This window comes from Mobula hypostoma, unplaced genomic scaffold (genome assembly GCF_963921235.1).
Source record: "Mobula hypostoma unplaced genomic scaffold, sMobHyp1.1 scaffold_105, whole genome shotgun sequence".
In the NCBI taxonomy this organism is placed as follows: domain Eukaryota; kingdom Metazoa; phylum Chordata; class Chondrichthyes; order Myliobatiformes; family Myliobatidae; genus Mobula; species Mobula hypostoma.
The window spans coordinates 179,849-197,759 of record NW_026948228.1 but is presented as its reverse complement, the minus strand read 5'-3'; the positions used below and the strand labels follow the sequence as shown (position 1 = coordinate 197,759).

General features: G+C 46.6%; 1 protein-coding gene across 2 annotated transcripts; it reads right to left on the bottom strand.

Annotated features, from left to right (window-relative positions):
• Window positions 1–11,949: 11,949 nt before the first annotated feature.
• On the bottom strand, window positions 11,950–17,707 carry LOC134342044 (cystatin-B-like). 2 transcript variants are annotated; one of them, XM_063039982.1, is made up of 5 exons: window positions 17,551–17,685; window positions 16,172–16,189; window positions 14,998–15,099; window positions 14,249–14,389; window positions 11,950–12,648 (listed from the first exon to the last, which is right to left on the bottom strand). In XM_063039982.1, exons 1-4 carry the CDS (start codon window positions 17,638–17,640, stop codon window positions 14,258–14,260), a joined length of 342 nt encoding a protein of 113 aa, XP_062896052.1. In that variant the 5' UTR covers window positions 17,641–17,685; the 3' UTR covers window positions 11,950–12,648; window positions 14,249–14,257. The 2 variants fall into 2 exon arrangements, with proteins under 2 accessions (XP_062896052.1, XP_062896053.1); XM_063039983.1 differs by lacking the exon at window positions 16,172–16,189 and having other exon boundaries at window positions 17,551–17,707.
• Between the last annotated feature and the right edge of the window lie 204 nt (window positions 17,708–17,911).

The window sequence follows — 17,911 nt, the reverse complement described above, 5'->3', positions numbered from 1 at the left end:
AGAGATTGGGGATATGCACTACTGATCGGGCATAATGTCACAGGTGTAAGGCCATCCCACTGACTTAATTGGTAAGACAATGCGGATAGAGATCAGGAATAAGACACGTGGAATCGCTGTGATGGTATTATAACTGTAGCCTGTAAGAGAGACGAGCAGGTTGGTCGGGAGGTTATGGCCTGAAGTTAAAACAATAGGGCAGCAATAGGGGGTGAATAATCTCTCCAGAATGACTGGGATTCCCTTTGAGCTTGAAACCTGGAAGGGGATTTCTGGTTTACACGTCTTCAGGAAGTTGTCCTCAAAGAGTCTGCAGATAGTTGAGCATGGAGGGGGACATATTTGACTTAGAATGGTGAACTATTTAAGGATTTTAATTCCAGAGGTTTCAAAATGGTAAGGAAAAGACTACACCTGCAGGCGTATAAAATACAAATTCTGGGAGGGCTAATTACAGCAGATGAATGCAAGAATCTTAGAGAATAGTCATGGTGCTGATGGAGCTGTTTAAATCCATGTCTGACATGTGAGGGCCATTTGACGTCCAGCTGGTCAGTATTGCCTGTGAGGACAGTCGTGAAGGTTGCGGACATACAAAAACTTAACGATGATGAGAGATATTGCAGTTTTGTTTTAAAGCAAGAAGTATCATATATGAGGTTTCCGAAGCCGAAATATCACAGGGTCCTGAAGGAACATTTAGAAACCATAAAAAAAAGTTATACTATGAATCAGGAGAACAAACAGTGACCAGCAAATGTCCTCAGTAAAAGGATTGACGATAATCCCAAAGTATCTTATGCATACATTGTAAGCAGCACTGTAGATGGAAGAGCACATTTGAAGGACAAAGGAGGCCTGGAGCCTCGTTTATATCTGGAGGCAGAGTTAGCATTGGAATTTTAAAAAAATGAATAATTTGCATTCGTTGCTGCTCATTAGGGAGACTGATATGCAGGACAGCGAGATCGGGAAGGGTGTGTGGTGATATACACAGACATCTCGATACTATGGAGGTGGTAGTATGGAGTCAAAGAGCATTAAGGTGCTTAAATACGTTGGTGAATTTTGTCGATCTGAAACACAGACCACAGGTTGGCAAAGATGCGATTTAACTTGTTATCATTGTCAACACACGCAGTGCGGAGAGGGAATTGTTCCTATGCTGTACCCTGCTTGTTGGTCAATGATTTGAAGGCCAGTGGACAAAGCGTCATCGGGGCGTGTGACGAACTTTCTATTTCTACACTGAGACACATTGCTTGCAGGCGTGATGTTGTATTGGAGGGGTCGTGTTTGTCATGTGACAGCACTACCCAGTACCTCGTCGGAAGGCACGCCACCTGTCAATCAAGGTTTGACCCCTCCCCGCCCATCAATGCGCACCTCACCATTGGTTCCTTTAACTAGCCTTGTACTTGGCCTCGGGCAATTGGCCCTTGTAATCAGCTTAACCCTGCTGGCACCGAGACATTGTTGCCCCTGTGAATTACCTGGGTGGGCCCCTCCAGCCCTGCTGCGCTATAAAGTGTGCCACGTGTGATGGGCTCTCTCTCTTTGCCATCTCCGAGGGACCACCCTGCTTCACTCCAGGCTGAGAACCGTGGAACTGTGCTGGAGAAACTGCTGGTGAGCGGTGCATTGAATAGGGTTGGGAGCGTTGATCATTATCCCTAAAAGCACTGCGCCGTGCCTGCACAGAGTCAAGGGTGGCGGGTATCGTATTGTCTTTTTTCCCTTGGTTGCATGTGTGTGTGTGTGTGTGTGTGTGTGTGTGTGTGTGTGTGTGTGTGTGTGTGTGTGTGTGTGTGTGTGTGTGTGTGTGTGTGTGTGTGTGTGTGTGTGTGTGTGTGTGTGTGTGTGTGTGTGTGTGTGTGTGTGTGTGTGTGTGTGTGTGTGTGTGTGTGTGTGTGTGTGTGTGTGTGTGTGTGTGTGTGTGTGTGTGTGTGTGTGTGTGTGTGTGTGTGTGTGTGGGTGTGTGTGTGTGTGTGTGTGTGTGTGTGTGTGTGTGTGTGTGTGTGTGTGTGTGTGTGTGTGTGTGTGTGTGTGTGTGTGTGTGTGTGTGTGTGTGTGTGTGTGTGTGTGTGTGTGTGTGTGTGTGTGTGTGTGTGTGTGTGTGTGTCTGTGTGTGTGTGTGTGTGTGTGCGTGTGTGTGTGTGTGTGTGTGTGTGTGGGTGTGTGTGTGTGTGTGCGTGTGTGTGTGTGTGTGTGGGTGTGTGTGTGGGTGTGTGTGTGTGTGTGTGTGTGTGTGTGTGTGTGTGTGTGTGTGTGTGTGTGTGTGTGTGTGTGTGTGTGTGTACACGCGCGTGTACTTTGTTCCCACGCGATTTTCCACGTTCGGTATTAATTGTCCGCGTCTGCTTTACGGCCGATCCGAATTTTCCCACTACTGCTGTAAATAGTGGGCATGTTGATTCTGTTACCATTTCCCCACGTTTGCCTTTATTGGAAAATGTAAACGCATGCATTGTATTTTCTATGTATTACAGTATGTACTCAAATGCACACATTGTATTTTCTATATTTACTATGTAACCACTGCTAGCTGAATAGAGGGTATTCACTATGTAGCCATGACTTTTGACCTAATCACTATTAATTCAGGAAGAGAACGAGAATGAAACCAAGTAGAAAGATAACGGTGGCGAGTAAGGTAATGAAATATGTGGTAGTATGTCACAACAAGACTAATTAAGAAATAACTGTGGTTAGGGATGAGGAGGCACCTGGTCTAAAAAGTAAACTAGGACATAATTAAATTGGGGAGTAAAACAATAGTGGAAGGTCTAGAGCGGATGTATTGATGATATGTGATCACAGGCCGTCTGGATATGATAATGTAGCTAAGATAGGAGATTGCTATAAAAATGTTGTATACAAGCCTCGATGGGCAGTCAGCTACTAGCTTTCTGATTGTCTCAGCTTTGATTTGCAAATTAAAGTTTAAAACGTCTTGAAGGATTTTTTGCGTCTCCTTGTTGTTTGTAAGAAACGAGAAACCACGACAAACTTCACAATGTAATCCCCTCCCAGTCTCATCTTGCAGGAGAGCTGCCTGCCGCCAGCACAGGGAGAAATCTAGACCGTCACATTAAAACCCACCCGGAATCACCATCCCAGAAAGTCTCATCTACTGTGACATCTCTGGACAAGATGTCATTAAAGGCAAGAACAACGTTTCAGTTGATCCCGTGAGTTAGAGGAGAGACTGAGGATTATATTCGTTTGTCATTAAATATGAAAAAAAAAACAGAAAGTTGAACTGACAGGATCAGCGAATCTGACGGATTTTGTGCAACGATCATCACCCTGAAAACTGGTAAAATGATCATAAAGAGGTTCACCCCGGTTAGCCCACAGAAATACCAAACATAGATTGTTCTGCTCACTCGCCAGTTACTCCAATGACGACAATGAACAAGTACAATATTTTCTCCACACTCAGGTACCTATCCAACATTGTAGACATTTTCTCTGTCCAGTGGTTTGTTCCTCTGTGCTACGGACGATCTCTCGGAATAAAATGTTGAGGCATCGCATGCCTGTGGTTTATAATACCATGCAACGACTCCACAGGGACAGATTTCAACAGAGTTTAAAAAACAAAGATTTTCAAATGATTTACGAACCAATTACGTCAGAGAGATGCAACCCCCGCGGCGACACATTGTGATTAAATTACTGAATTAATTGTTAGACTACTTTTGCGAGTTAGCTTCTCCCAGAATAAGTGGTTTGAACTTTCAAGGTGTCTTCTCAATTAAACGTGCTTCCTCTGTAAATATGTATTTCAAAGGCACCATCTTTCAGACACAAAAACGGAAGTAAACTCTGCCATTGCAGCGTGTGACATTCCATTGAAGCACCGACCGGTACCATTCTGCTCAAGAGTATAAACACTTGATGTCGTTTGTGCTTGGCTGATTCTCCTCAGAGGATCTCGAAGAATATGTTTCTTTGTGGTGACGAATTAACACTTTCACATCTATGAACCCCTCCAATTTCTTCACTGACTTAGTCGCAGTCAGAATATTTAGGATCTCGTCAAGGACCCACCCTAGCCCGAACGCACAGCCATCTAACTCAGCAGTCTTGTGGAGACTGACCATGTTTTAATCATATCACCCTGTGTGTGCGTGTGCATATGCGAGAAAGAGAGAGAGAGAGAGAGAATGTGTGTGTGTGTGTGTGTGTGTGTGTGTGTGTGTGTGTGTGTGTGTGCCTGGGGAGAGCCAACCTTGGATAACTAAGGAAAGGGCAGCGTACAAGACGCCAAGAGTAGTGGAATTGGAAGATTGGGATACATTTAAAAAGCAAAAAGGAGCCACTAAATGAGTAATAAAGAAAGGGAAGCTAGATTAAGAAAATAAAATAGCACAAAATATAAAACGCACAGTAGAAGTTTAAAGCTGGAAAGGGTAGCTAAGTGAACAGAGTTGACTTGGAGGACTAGAAAAAGATTGGTTAAGACAAATATATGTCCCTTACAGTCAGAAACAGGTGAATTGATCATGGGGAACAAGGACATGAGAGAGCAATTGAATAACTACTTTGGTTCTGTCTTCACTAAAGAGCACATAAATAATCTTCCGGAAATAGTAGGAGATCGAGGGTCTAGTGAGATGGAGGAACTGGGGGAAATACGTGTTAGTAGGGAAGTGATGTTAGGTAAATTGAAGGATTGAAGGCAGATAAGTCCCCAGGGCCAGAAGGTCTGCATCCCAGAGTGCTTAAGGAAGTAGCCCAAGAAATAGTGGATGCATTAGTGATAATTTTTCAAAACTCTTTAGATTCTGGATTAATTCCTGAGGAATGGAGCGTGACTAATGTAACCCCGCTTTTTAGAAAAATAAGGGAGAGAGAAACCGGGGAATTATAGACCGGTTACCCTGACATCGGTGGTGGGGAAAATGCTAGAGTCAGTTATCAGAGATGTGATAACAGCACATTTGGAAAGCGGTGAAATCATCGGACAAAGTCAGCATGGATTTGCGAAAGGAAAATCATGTCTGACGAATCTCATAGAATTTTTTTGAGGATGTAACTAGTAGAGTGGATCGGGGAGAACCAGTGGATATGGTATATTTGGATTTTCAAAAGGCTTTTGACAAGGTCCCACACTGGAGATTGGTGTGCAAACTGGGGGCATGGTATTGATGTGGACAGAGAACTGCTTGGCACACAGGAAGCAAAGAGTGGGAATAAACGGGACCTTTTCAGAATGGCAGGCAGTGACTAGTGGGGTACCACAAGGCTCAGTGCTGGGACCCCAGTTGTTTACAATATATATTAATGACTTGGATGAGGGAATTAAATGCAGCATCTCCAAGTTTGCAGATGACACGAAGCTGGGTGGCAGTGTTAGCTGTGAGGAGGATGCTAAGAAGATGCAAGGTGACTTGGATAGGTTAGGTGAGTGGGCAAATTCATGGCAGACGCAATTTAATGTGGATAAATGTGAAGTTATCCACTTTGGTGGCAAAAACAGGAAAACAGATTATTATCTGAATGGTGGCCGATAAGGAAAAGGGGAGATGCAACGAGACCTGGGTGTCATTGTACACCAGTCATTGAAAGTGGGCATGCAGGTACAGCAGGCGGTGAAGAAAGTGAATGGTATGCTGGTATTCATAGCAAGAGGATCCGAGTACAGGAGCAGGGAGGTACTACTGCAGTTGTGCAAGGCCTTGGTGAGACCACACCTAGAGTATTGTGTGCAGTTTTGGTCCCCTAATCTGAGGAAAGACATTCTTCCCATAGAGGGGGTAAAAAAAGGTTCACAAGATTGATTCCTGGGATGGCAGGACTTTCATATGATGAAACACTGGATCGACTAGGCTTATACTCTCTGGAATTTAGAAGATTGAGGGGGGATCTGATTGAAACGTATAAAATTCTAAAGGGATTGGACAGGCTGGATGCAGGAAGATTGTTCCCGATGTTGGGGAAGTCCAGAACGAGGGGTCACAGTTTGAGGAAAAGGGGAAGCCTTTTAGGACCGAGATGAGGGAAAACGTCTTCACACAGAGACTGGTGAATCTGTGGAATTCACTGCCACAAGAAACAGCTGAGGCCGGTTCATTGCCTATATTTAAGAGGGAGTTAGATAAGGCCCTTATGGCTAAAGGGATCAGGGGTTATGGAGAGAAGGCAGGTATAGGGTTCTGAGTTGAATGATCAGCCATGATTGTACTGAATGGCGGTGCAGGCTCGAAGGGCCGAATGGCCTACTCCTGCACCTATTTTCTATGTTTCTATGTTTCTAGAAGGGGGAATTCATAGCTGGTAGTGAGAAAATAGCAGAGGTTTTGAATGTCTATTTTGTTTCCGTCTTCACGGTGGGATACACGTCAAATATGCCGAAGAGAGATATTATTGGTACGATGGGCATGAATGCTAGGGTACTGAAGGAAATGCCAGAAGGTATAACAGAGGATTTGGTGATAATTTACCAAAATTCTCTGGACTTTTGGCAGGTCCCGGCCGATTGCAAGACGGCGAATGTCACTTCACTGTTCAACAAGTATGTAGGCAGAAGACAGGTAACGGTCGGCCATTAGTTTAACGTTTTATATTAAAAAAATGCTAAAAGCTACCATAAAAAAAGAATAAGTGAGGAATCTGGAAAGTAAAAGGTTCCATCAGGCAGACGCAGCATGGATTCAGCAAAGGCATGTCCTTTTTAACAAACTTACTGGGTTCTTTGAAATATAACAGGAGCAGTGCACAGATGGGGAAAAAAAATAGACGTTATTTATTGGATTGCCAGAAGACGTTTGATAAGGTGCAATAAAAAAAATCCATAAGATAGGATGCAAAGAGTTGAAGGTGATGTATAGGTATGGATAGAGAATTAGTTAACTATAAGAACGCAGACAGTTGGGATACATGGGTGTTAATCTGGTTGGCAAATCAATGATGTGTTGTGTGTTACAGATGTCGATGCTGGGGCCTCAAACGTTCACGATATACATTAACAACTTGGAAAAGAGATCCTGGTGTAGCTTAGCTGCGTTTGCTGATGATACTAATCTGAACGGAATAGTATGCAGAGAGATGGAGATGGGTTAAGTGAACGTGTAAGGTTCTGGCAGATGAAGTACAATATTGGCAATTGCGAGATGATTAATTTTGGAAGGAAAACTGAAAGTGCAGGTTATTATTTGCTGCATGCTGCTGTACAGAGGGACTTGGGAGAGCTTATGCATGAAAGGTTGGTTTGCAGGTGCAGCAGCCTATCAAGAAAAAAAAACGTAATATTGGCTTTCATTGCTAGATGAATGAATTTAAGAGCAGAAAGGTTATGCTGCGACTGTACAAGATACTGATGAGGCCGCACCTGGAGTATTGTGTGCAGTTCTGGTCTGCTTACTTGAAGAAGGATATACTGGCTTTGGAGGTGGTGCAGAGAAGTTTCACCAGGTTGATTCCAGGGAATTAGGGGGTTAGACTAAGAGGGCAGATTGAGTCGCCTGGAACAGTACTCGCTGGAATTCAGAAGAATGAGAGGAGGTCTTATAGAAACATATAAAATTGTGAAAAGGGTAGATACGATAGAGGCAGGAAAAGTGTTTTCACTGGTAGGTTACACAAAAACTAGGGGACATAGGAGTAGATTATGGGAGTGTTTTATGTCTGAGCCCAGCTGTGTGTGTCCGTGTAGCAGAATCAGGTTTAACATCACCGGAATATGTGTGAAAATTGTTATTTTGTGACACCCTTGCTGAAGTCCACAATCAATTCTTTTGTCATAAAGATGTTGAGCGCAAGGATGTTGCTGTGACAATGCTGAACCTGCTGATCTCTCTCCCTCCTGTACTCCTTCTCATTACCATCTGAAATTCCGTTAACAATAGTTGTGTTGTCTGTCAGTTTATAGATGTGTCTCCCACACAGACGAGCGTGGAAAGAGAGGAGATTTTATTTTTGATCCACACAGTCTGTCGTCTCCTGGTGTGAATCCAGTTACAGAAGGAGGTACAGAGGCCCAGGTTTTGGAGTTTGTTAATTACAATAGAGGGCATGATTGTGTTGAACTCTGAGCTGTAATCAGCTGCATGATGTCAGGCTGAGTGGAGAGACAATGAGAGTGCATCTACTTTACACATATTGTGGCGATCGGCGAATTGCAGTGGATCCAGGTCCATAGACAGGGAGGAGTTCATTCTCACCATGATCAATTCCTTCCCTCAAAACAACTCATCACAGTAGATGTGAGTACAAGCGGGGGATAGTTGTTGAGGTAATTCACTTGCTCTTTTGGCACTGGTATGATTTTCATCGTTTTGAAACAATTGTGTGTGTGTGTGTGTGTGTGTGTGTGTGTGTGTGTTTGTATGATTGAAACAGTGAAGCAGAGAATCCGAGGTTTCACAGTTCGATTCAGGAATGTTTCCAGTAACTGGCGTGCCTCGAAAGAGGAGTGGCAGTGATGGGACGACCGTATTGATCAGAACAAAATAATTCACCCAGCAGTCGTGAAGTTTTGGAACTCACAACCCACTCTTGTGATTGAGAGAAATATTTACGAATCTATACGCACAGTTTAAAATCACCAAAGTAAAATTAATTTCAAAATTTTGGGCAGTTCACCATGTAGATTTCTGAGATACATATTTTGCGGGCAAACTCAGTAAGTCTAAGAACCTTAATAGAATCAATGTGCCGAACATGTCCCGACCTTAGAACCGCCGCTTCCACCACAGCCGCCGGCAGCCCGTTCCACGCACTCACCACACTCTGCGTAAAAAACTTACCCCTGACATTTCCTCTGTACCTACTACCAAGCACCTTAAAACCATGTTCTCTCATGCTAGCCAATTCAGCCCTGAGGAATAGCCTCTGACTATCCACACTATCAATGCCTCTCATTATCTTGTACACCTCTATCAAGTCACCTCTCATCCTCCGTTACTCCATGGGAAAACGGCCGAGTTCATTCAACCTCTTATCATAAGGCATGCTCCCCAATCCAAACTACATCCTTGTAAGTCCCTCTGCACCCCTTCTGTGGTTTCCACGTCATTCCGATTGTGAGGCGAACAGAATTGAGCATAGTTCTCCAAATGGGGTCTGACCAGGGTCCTATAATAGCCACAGCATTACCTCCCGGCTTTTAAACTCAGTCCCATGATTGATGAAGGCCAATGCACCGTGTGCCTTCTTAACCACAGAGTCAACCTGCGTAGAAGCTTTGACTGTCCTATAGACTCGAACCTCAAGATCACTCTGATCCTCACACTACCAAGAGTCTTACTATTAATACTATGTTCTGCCATCATATCTGATCTACCAAAATGAACCACTTCACATTTATCTGGGTTGAAACCCATCTGTCTCTTCTCAGCCCAGTTTTGCGTCCGATCAGTGTCCCGTTGAAACCTCTGACAGCCGTCCACACTGTCCACAACACACCCAACCTTCGTGTCATCAAAGAAATTTGCTAACCCAACCCACCACTTCCTCATCCAGGTCATTTTTAAAAATCACAAAGAATAGGAGTCCCCAAATAATATATTCCATACGATAGAGGAGGAGGATTAGGCCATTTGCGCCATCGAATCTGCTCCGTCATTCCATCGTGGCTGATCCATTTTTCCTCCCAGCCTTAATCTCCTGCCTTCTCCGATATCCCTCAATGTTCCGACCAATCAGGAAACTATTATCCTCTGCCTTAAGAAATAATAAAATGCAGCATCTATCATCAAGGTGAGGGGAGGCGAGGCGGCTCCTATTCTATACCTTTCCTCTTCTTCACTTCTCTCCCTCTCTCCTTCTCTACTCTATTGCCTTCAAACCTCTCTTTACTTTCCTAACATTCTCATCTCTCTCCCCTCTCTCTCGCCCTGTCTCTCTCGCTGTCTCCCTCTCTCCTTCTCTCCCTCTCCCTCATTTATCCCTCTCTGTCTCTGTCCTTCTCTGCCTCTCTCCTTCTGTCCCTTAGCTTATCTCCATCTGCTCTCTCCTTTCATTCTCTCCCCAGACTTCTGATTTCGGACCGGGATTGCGATCGGCCCCCTAAGGAAATTCGGAGTCTCCCATGCAGTCGTTGTAAACTAGAGTCCTTGATCAACACAAAGGCGTGAGACTTGTGACTGTATCGATGATTCGGTGCTCTGGTTTAGACTTACTGTGCTGATCGTTCGTATCACTTGCTCTTTCATCAATTCTTTGTTTTAGGATTGGAAATATGTTTATCGCTATATGTTTTACTTATCACTTACTGTGCTCTAACAACCTACCCTGCAGCATACTCAAAAAGTCCATTCTCCCCATTGATCGAATAATCTAATCCTGCTGATCTCCGTCCTGAAGAACTTTTTCCACTCTTGACTATTTTCCATAGATGCAGCCTGACCTGATGAGCTCCTCCAGCATTTTGTTGCTCTCCGTTACACCTCCTGCACCCCGTCCTTTTTTTTCTCATCTCTGCTCCTGTCTCCTTTCCTCCTTCTTTCTTGCTCATCTCTCTCACTCCCCCCCCCCCCGCTTCCCTACTCTGTTCGTCAAAATCTCTATCTCGTCTTTCTCACCTCTGTAACCTTCACCATCTCCCACACTCTCCTGTGCTCCAGCTGTCTCCGTCTCTCGCACCTCCACCCTAGTCCACTCCACTCTTTCTCGCTTTCTTATTCCCCGCTGCCCCAGCCCTGCTCCCCCTCGTTTGCCGAACCAGCTCTTCAAATAGTTCTCCCTCTGTCTCCCCAAACTGCTCACTCTCTTCGCCCTCTCTCACTGCACCCATTCCCCTTTACTGCCCTCTCTAATCCCTCTCTCACCCTCTTCGCCCTGTATCCCAACCCTTTGTCACTCTCCTCTCTATATTCTTCCCTGTGTATCTTTAAATCTCTCTTCCTTGCTTTCTTTCTCCTCTCACCACTGTCAACTCTGTCCTTCGCCTTTCTATAGCCATTCCTCTCCTGTACCTCTCACATCATTTAAACCCACTCTATCACTCTACCCTCGCTTTCACTCTCACCTGCATTCAGATATCCGGCATTCAAGAGCTCAAAGACTGGTGGGCTCTCCCCGAGCTCAAATTCACCACCTCACTCCCCCAAATCCGGTTGTTCACATATGTTTCTTCCAGTGTGACTCCTGATCATTGTCCTCCACCGCCTGCGCCGGCTGCCAACTGTGATGCAGAGTGACGTTTGCATGGAGTTCCGCAACAGTATCGCTTAATCATCATGGACGTGAGTGAAATCGGCTCTCGCCTTGGATCCAGCACCCTGGTGAGGAAAGTGAGTATTACCGGGACCGAGCAAAATCCGCTCTCACCTCCGATCTGAACCGGCCTTTAAATTGTTTAAACAGCAGTGACTCGCACTAGGATCTGGCTACTGCCAACGGCTCGGGGCCTAGACTTTGCAGCCCAGCAACATGTTCCGGGCCCAGATTTTGCCACCAACCCCAAAACTGCTCTCAAGCTGTTCAACTCAGCTCGGCACCCAACGCGTTCCAACATCTCTCCCGGCTAGTTGTACGGCCATTGGAATTCCTCCTGCCCTGACTTCTCCTCTCCGAATGGTTCCCTGCATCTACAGCGATTTTGCACTCCGACCTAATCGATTTTGCATTCCACCACCCCGGCTCATTCCCCGAATTCACCCCGTCACCGCTCGTCCCTTCACTCTTTGTGGCGACAATTGAACACAATTAACCCAGAAAATGTATTTTTAGTAATGTTTTAGATAGATTCCTGCACTTTTTAATACCGGTGATCTATCAGATGCATCGTCCTCTTTCACCCATCGATTCCCGTGCCCAGCACTTTCACCAATCTTGTGTCTTGCTGGCCTGCATTCTCAGCAGCTCTGTCAGATCTTTCCCCCCTCCCGCTCAGAAACAGCATCAAGTTATCGTTTTTCCTGGGAGTTTGAGAGACGCAGTTGGATAACCATCCGCGGATGGAACGACCGATCAATCGAGGGAATGAAATTCTCCGACTTTCAAAGTTTCAAAGGACAAGTTTAATGTCAGAGAAATGTATACAATATACATCCTGAAATGTTGTTTTTCTTCGCAAAGGATCCACGAAAACAGAGAAGTGCCCCAAAGAATGAACGATAGTTAAAATGAGAACCCCAAAGTCCCGGCAGCCATCCCCTGACGCGGGTAACCGTCAGCGACAGCGATCCCCTTCTCCCACCCGCAAAATTTAACGCACATCGATACAATCACCGAGTCCAAGCGTGTGCTAAGCCATAGCAAGGGCACCGATCTTGCAGTTACTCCGGAAGTTTCGCATTTCATCGGAATTCGACAACACACTGGTTCTCTCTCTCCCTGCAAGGGAGAGGGAGGCGTCCCCCATTTTCACAGCGGGCAGGAGACATAACAACAACTCGCTGGTTTACGATCTTAAAAGTCCGTTTGGTCTGTGCCCGAAGATCGCAAAGAGCTCGGGTCTTCGGGCATACAGCAAAAGATTTTCCGGCCTCCCCGACGACATACGAGTGACACTGACACTCGATCTGACCGTCTCCAGAGCCCCAAGATCTTAGGCTTCTGAACACGATCGAGACTCTCAGGCCAAACGTTTGGCATGTCGAATAGTGGCCAGTCGTGAAACCCTGAGAGTGGATGCCATTCCCTCAAAGAACCGAAGCTTGCGTGTAACTCCAGGTCAGCGTCTTCAAAAGAACCCTGAAAGGAAAAAAAAAAAAAAAGATATTAAGGTAGAAATGGAGCTGTTTCCGAAGATGCAAGCAAAGGAGGCACCATCATTCCTTCTGAGCTTTACCCCACTCCATCGATCAATGGAAGGTGGATTTATTTGGATTTAGCGTCTGCGGTTGAATAGCCGGAGAGGTGAGGGGAAACGGAGCAGCATATAGTGGGGTGAATGAAGCCACGTTGCAGTTGTATACAAGTCAAGTCGGGCTGTTCTTGGAATATTGCGTACAGTTCTGTTCGCCCCGATACAGTACGGATGTGTGGGCTTTGGAGAGTGTGCAGAAGGTTTCACTGGAATGCTGCCGCGATTAGAGGGCAAAGCGAGATTGGCAAAACTTAAACTGATTTCTCTGGAGAGGCGGAGACCTGAGGGAGGTTTATAAGATTGTGAGAAACACAGACAGAGTAAACAGTCGGTATCTTTTGTTCCCCGAGGTGGAAATCTCCGACACTAGAGGGCGTGCATGTTAGGCGAGAGGGAAAAAGAGCAAAGGAGGTGTGTCGTCAAATTCAGTGAGTAGTGGCCTCGGACCCCAGGATCTTTCCGTACATCAAAGGGCAACACCTCAATTTGTCCGGATGAAACTCCAACAGCCATTACTCCGCCCTGATCTGGAACTGACATATATCCCGCTGGATAATTTGGCAACCTTCTACACTGTCCAGAACGCCACCAATTATTGTGTCGTCTACAGTTTTACTAACCCATCCATCGAGAATATCATCCAGGTGATTTTGATATTCATCACAAACTAAGTAACTCCACTAATTACGGACCTCCAACCGAAAGATTCAAAGTACATTTATCATCAAAGACTGTGTACGTTATACAACCTTAAGATTTGTTTGCTCACGGGTAGCCGCAAAGCAAGAAACCCGAAAGTATCCAATAAAAGAAAAAAAAATGAAGACCAACACTCAATGACCACAGAGAATGAGAAAAAAACACAGACACACACGAACAGGCAGACAATGGAAGGAAGCAACAACAGCATTCTGAACCAAATTGAGTCCTCGGATCCAAATCCCCAAAGCAGACCGGAGTAGGCCTGAAGCTTCGGAATTCAGTTCATCATACTAGCGGGGAAATCGCAGCAAAGTTCACAGATACCAAGCACAGTAGGCGGAATAAGACCTTTCTACGTCTACCCGTTGTCTGGCATGGGAAAACCGAATCATATTCCAAATGACCAACTCACTCTGGATCCACTGTACCTTCAGAGTTCAGAAGAATTTAGTTGTTTTACCTGGTGCGCTGGAGACAGAGGGAATGACCTAAGAGAGGTTTATAAATCTCCGAGAGGCGTAGATAGAGTACAGAGACAATATACTTTGCTCCGCAGCACGGAAGTATCGAATATCTGATGAAGGCCCGAAATGTCGACTGTGTACTCTTCTCCAAAGATGCTATCTGGACTGCTGAGTTCCTCCTGCATTTTGTGTGTGTTCGTAACAGCAACGTTGCAGGAGGGTGAGTGGAGCAGAAGGATTTCTTCTGTCATCCCCACCTCATTCCACTCTCACCTCCTCCCTCCCACACACGAACGCGCACGCACGCACACACACTAACCCTCCTGCTCTAGAAGCCGATGATCGGGTCTGAGAGTTTCTTGTGTTTCTGCGTGCCTCCAAAGCAGGTATCTTGTCCGAGATTTGGGAGTGGGATAAAGATCTTGACATGGATGCATTCATCTCCGGGTCCAATATGAATCTGCGAAAGGAGGAAAATAGGGAGAGTGGATTTATTCGCGGATGCTCTCCAACACATATAATTTTCTGTCTCCGTGATACTTCTTCTCTCCTATGCCATGCCACGTCTTCGGGATCGCCTTCTTATCTGCGCCAGTCCTCGTTTCCGTCACCCCCGCCCTCCCTACAACCGTCCCAGTCTCTGTCATCCCTCTGTCTCTGACACCCCTTATGGTCTCGGTCAGCTCCTCCCTCCCCTATGTCCCCTCCAAATCATAATGAACCCCCCCTCTCCCATGTCCATTCCATGTTTTCGTGGTTCCCTCCATTTCGCTCCTTCTACGATTCCATGATGCCTTCCTATATTTCGCACCTACCACCTCTCCATGACCTCTTCCTTCCAATTTGCCCCATCATCGTCTCTATCCCCTCCCTCCCCAGCCCTCTTCATGTTTTCATGACCCCCTTCCTCCATTTCAGCCCATTCTTGTTTCTCTGATTCCATACGTTAAGTCCACGCCTCCGTGATCTGCTTCATCCATTTCGCCCCCTCGTCATCTCCGTCACCAGCACCACCCCCCCCCACCCTTCCACCGTGCTATGTTGTAAGGAGTTTACAGCTGCCGTTACCTTGATGTAATACATTGTCCCGGCAACCACCTGCGTACAGTACAACTTCGCGTCGTACTCCTTTAGCTTCATGTCCATATCTTTCTCCACAGCTGGCTTTACCTGGAGAGAGGACAAGTTCTGTCACACACGTCTCAGAGAGATGCCTGGGAAAGAGAGAGTAAGGAGGGAGAGAGAGCGCTGCATAAAATGAAGCACTCTTCCTCTCTTCCCACCCCCTTCTCGCCTCTCTCTCTTGTTATCTGACCATCTCCTACACTCTCCTTCCATGAACTCCACCTCTGTCCCCCCACTCTCTCCCTGACACAATGGTGTCAAGAAAACAACCTCACCCACAATATCGCAAAAACAAAGGAGCTGATTGTGGACGACAGTAGGAATGGAGACAGGCTAACCCCTATTGACATCAATGGATCTGGGGTAGAGAGGGTGAACAGCTTTCAGATCCTCGGCATAAGTATCACCCTCGACCTCACGTGTGCTGTACACACCGGCCGTGTGGTTAAAACAAAAGCACAACAACGCCTGTTTTACCTCAGGCTGTTGAAGAAGTTTGGTATGACTCCCCAAATCCTAAGAACTTTCTAACAACTGAGAACATCCTGACTGGCTGTATCACTGCCTGGTATGGGAACTATACTTCCCTCAATCGCAGGACTCTGCAGAGAGTGGTGCGGACAGCCCAGCGGATCACTGAGGACCCGAGTCACCCAACCACAAACTCTTCCAGTTTCTACCATCTGGGAGACTGTACCACAGCATAAATGCCAGGGCTAACAGGCTCCAGGACAGTTTCTTCCAGCTGACCATCAGACTGATTAATTCACGCTGATACAATCGTTATATTGTTAAATTGACTATCTGTTGCACATACTATTTATTACAAATTACTATAACCTGCACATTGCACATTCAGACTGAGAAGTAACACAAAGATTTTTTAGTTTCCATAGGTACATTTAAAGTCAGAGAAATGTATTCAGTATATATCCAGATTTTTTTCTTCGCAAACATACAGGAAAACAGAGGAGGGCCCCGAAGAATGAATGACAGTTAAGTGTTAGAACTCCAAAGCCTCCCACCCCAGCTCACAACCCCCACCCCCGCTGCCACGCACAAGCAGCAGCAAGGCAACGAGCCCCTCCCCCACCAGCAAAAATGCATCAGCGCTCACCGAGCACGCCGAACTCATCTTGCATGTAAAAAAATTAATAAATAATGTCATTTCAATTCAATTGAATTCTCTATCTTCTCTCTCTCTTCCCTTCACTTTCTACTCGTTTCCGCTCTCTTCACCACCCCCGTTCCAATCTCTCTCCACCTATCCCCCTCTTGCCGCAAACACTCACACTCCGCTCTCTATCCGCCCCACTTTCTCCTCCTTCTTTCCACTTCTCTCTCGTCTCCTCTATGCCTCCATTCTGAACCGCGCTCTCTCCAACCCCACCTTACTTTTTTTCTCTCTCAATCTGGGACCCTCTCTCTCTCTCTTCTCTCTCCTCGTTTCCCCCATCATCCCCTGAGCTTCCCTTTATCTTCACTTATTTCTCTGCTCTATTTTCACAGCCTCTCCAAGTAGCGCCTCATATCTCCTCTTCCCCTCTTCGAACTGTTCCTCTCTCTCTCCGCCTGTTACTGGCACGATCTGTGTCCCTCATATCTCCACACTCTCTCTCTCTCTCTCTCTCTCTCTCTCTCTCTCCCTCTCTCTCTCTCTCTTTCATTCTCTTCTTCCCCTGTCTCCTGGCTTCAGCCTGGCTCTTCCAATCTCAGCGCTCATACCGCTGTCTCCACCCCACTCTCTGCCTATTACTCCACACTCTTACTCTCCCGCTGCCTCCCCACCCCTATATTCGTTTCTTTCTCCCTCTTTCTTCTTTTCTCCCCGTCTATCCGCCCCTATCCTGCCACTATTTTCCCCAATCTCCTGCCCTGCCCCATCTTCCTGGCCTCCGTGTCTCACCTGTAACCCTCTCCCTCACCTTAAAACCCCTTTGTCTCTTCTCCGCCCCTCACCCCTCTTCGCTGTCTAGCCCCCTTCCCCCTGTACGCTCCCTCCGCCCCTCAGAATTCCCACCTCCCAGACACCCATCTTCCCACTCCCTCCTCCTCTATTCCCGCGTCCCACGTCACTCTACCCTCTTCTTGAGTGTTGACGAGTGGAGGGAAGGAACACATCGGAAGACGGTGAGATGGGAGCGGAGGGAGTCACAGTCGAGGAGGGGGGAGTGGGAAGGAAGGCGGGGAGATAGACCGGGGAAGGCGTTGAAGGAGGGAGCACTAAAGGCAAGAGTGGGACAGAGAAATCAGGAAGGGCAAAAGGAGTGAGGAAAAGGAGACATATCGTAGCTGGAGGGGGAGAGGAGGAAATAGCGCCATGGGTAGGGGTAGCGCCTTGGACGAGGGAGATGGTTGGAGGAAGAAGGAAAACCGGAACAAGAACGTGTGTGCGGCAAGGACGGAGGTGAAGCAGTGAGCACCGAGGGAGAGGAAAGACGGATGGAGTGAAGGCAGACGGAAAGGGAGGAAGAGAGGAGTTTGAGTGAAACTGACCAGTTCAACGATTGCTTGTATATCGCCGTTGGCCTTCTTCGGTGAACTCAGCCCCCCCACAATCTGCTCAGTGCCTGTCTGTCCTTCCATGCCGCGTCTCTCCGATCTCTACCGCACCGTCTATCCTTTGCCTTTCTTCTGCCCGTACCTTTATAGACAGCCGCTACGTAATCCACGCTCCTCCTTCTACCCCCGGAGCAAATGAGCAGTCTGTGTGTGTTCTCAAGACTCAACCTCCCGCTCACCACTCCTCTCTCTCGCTTCCCCACTGTCCCTTCTCCCTTCGAACTCATCGCTTTCTCTTCTCTTTCTCCGCATCCCAACTCTCCCTTCTCACTCTCTCACTCCCCACTCCCCCTTT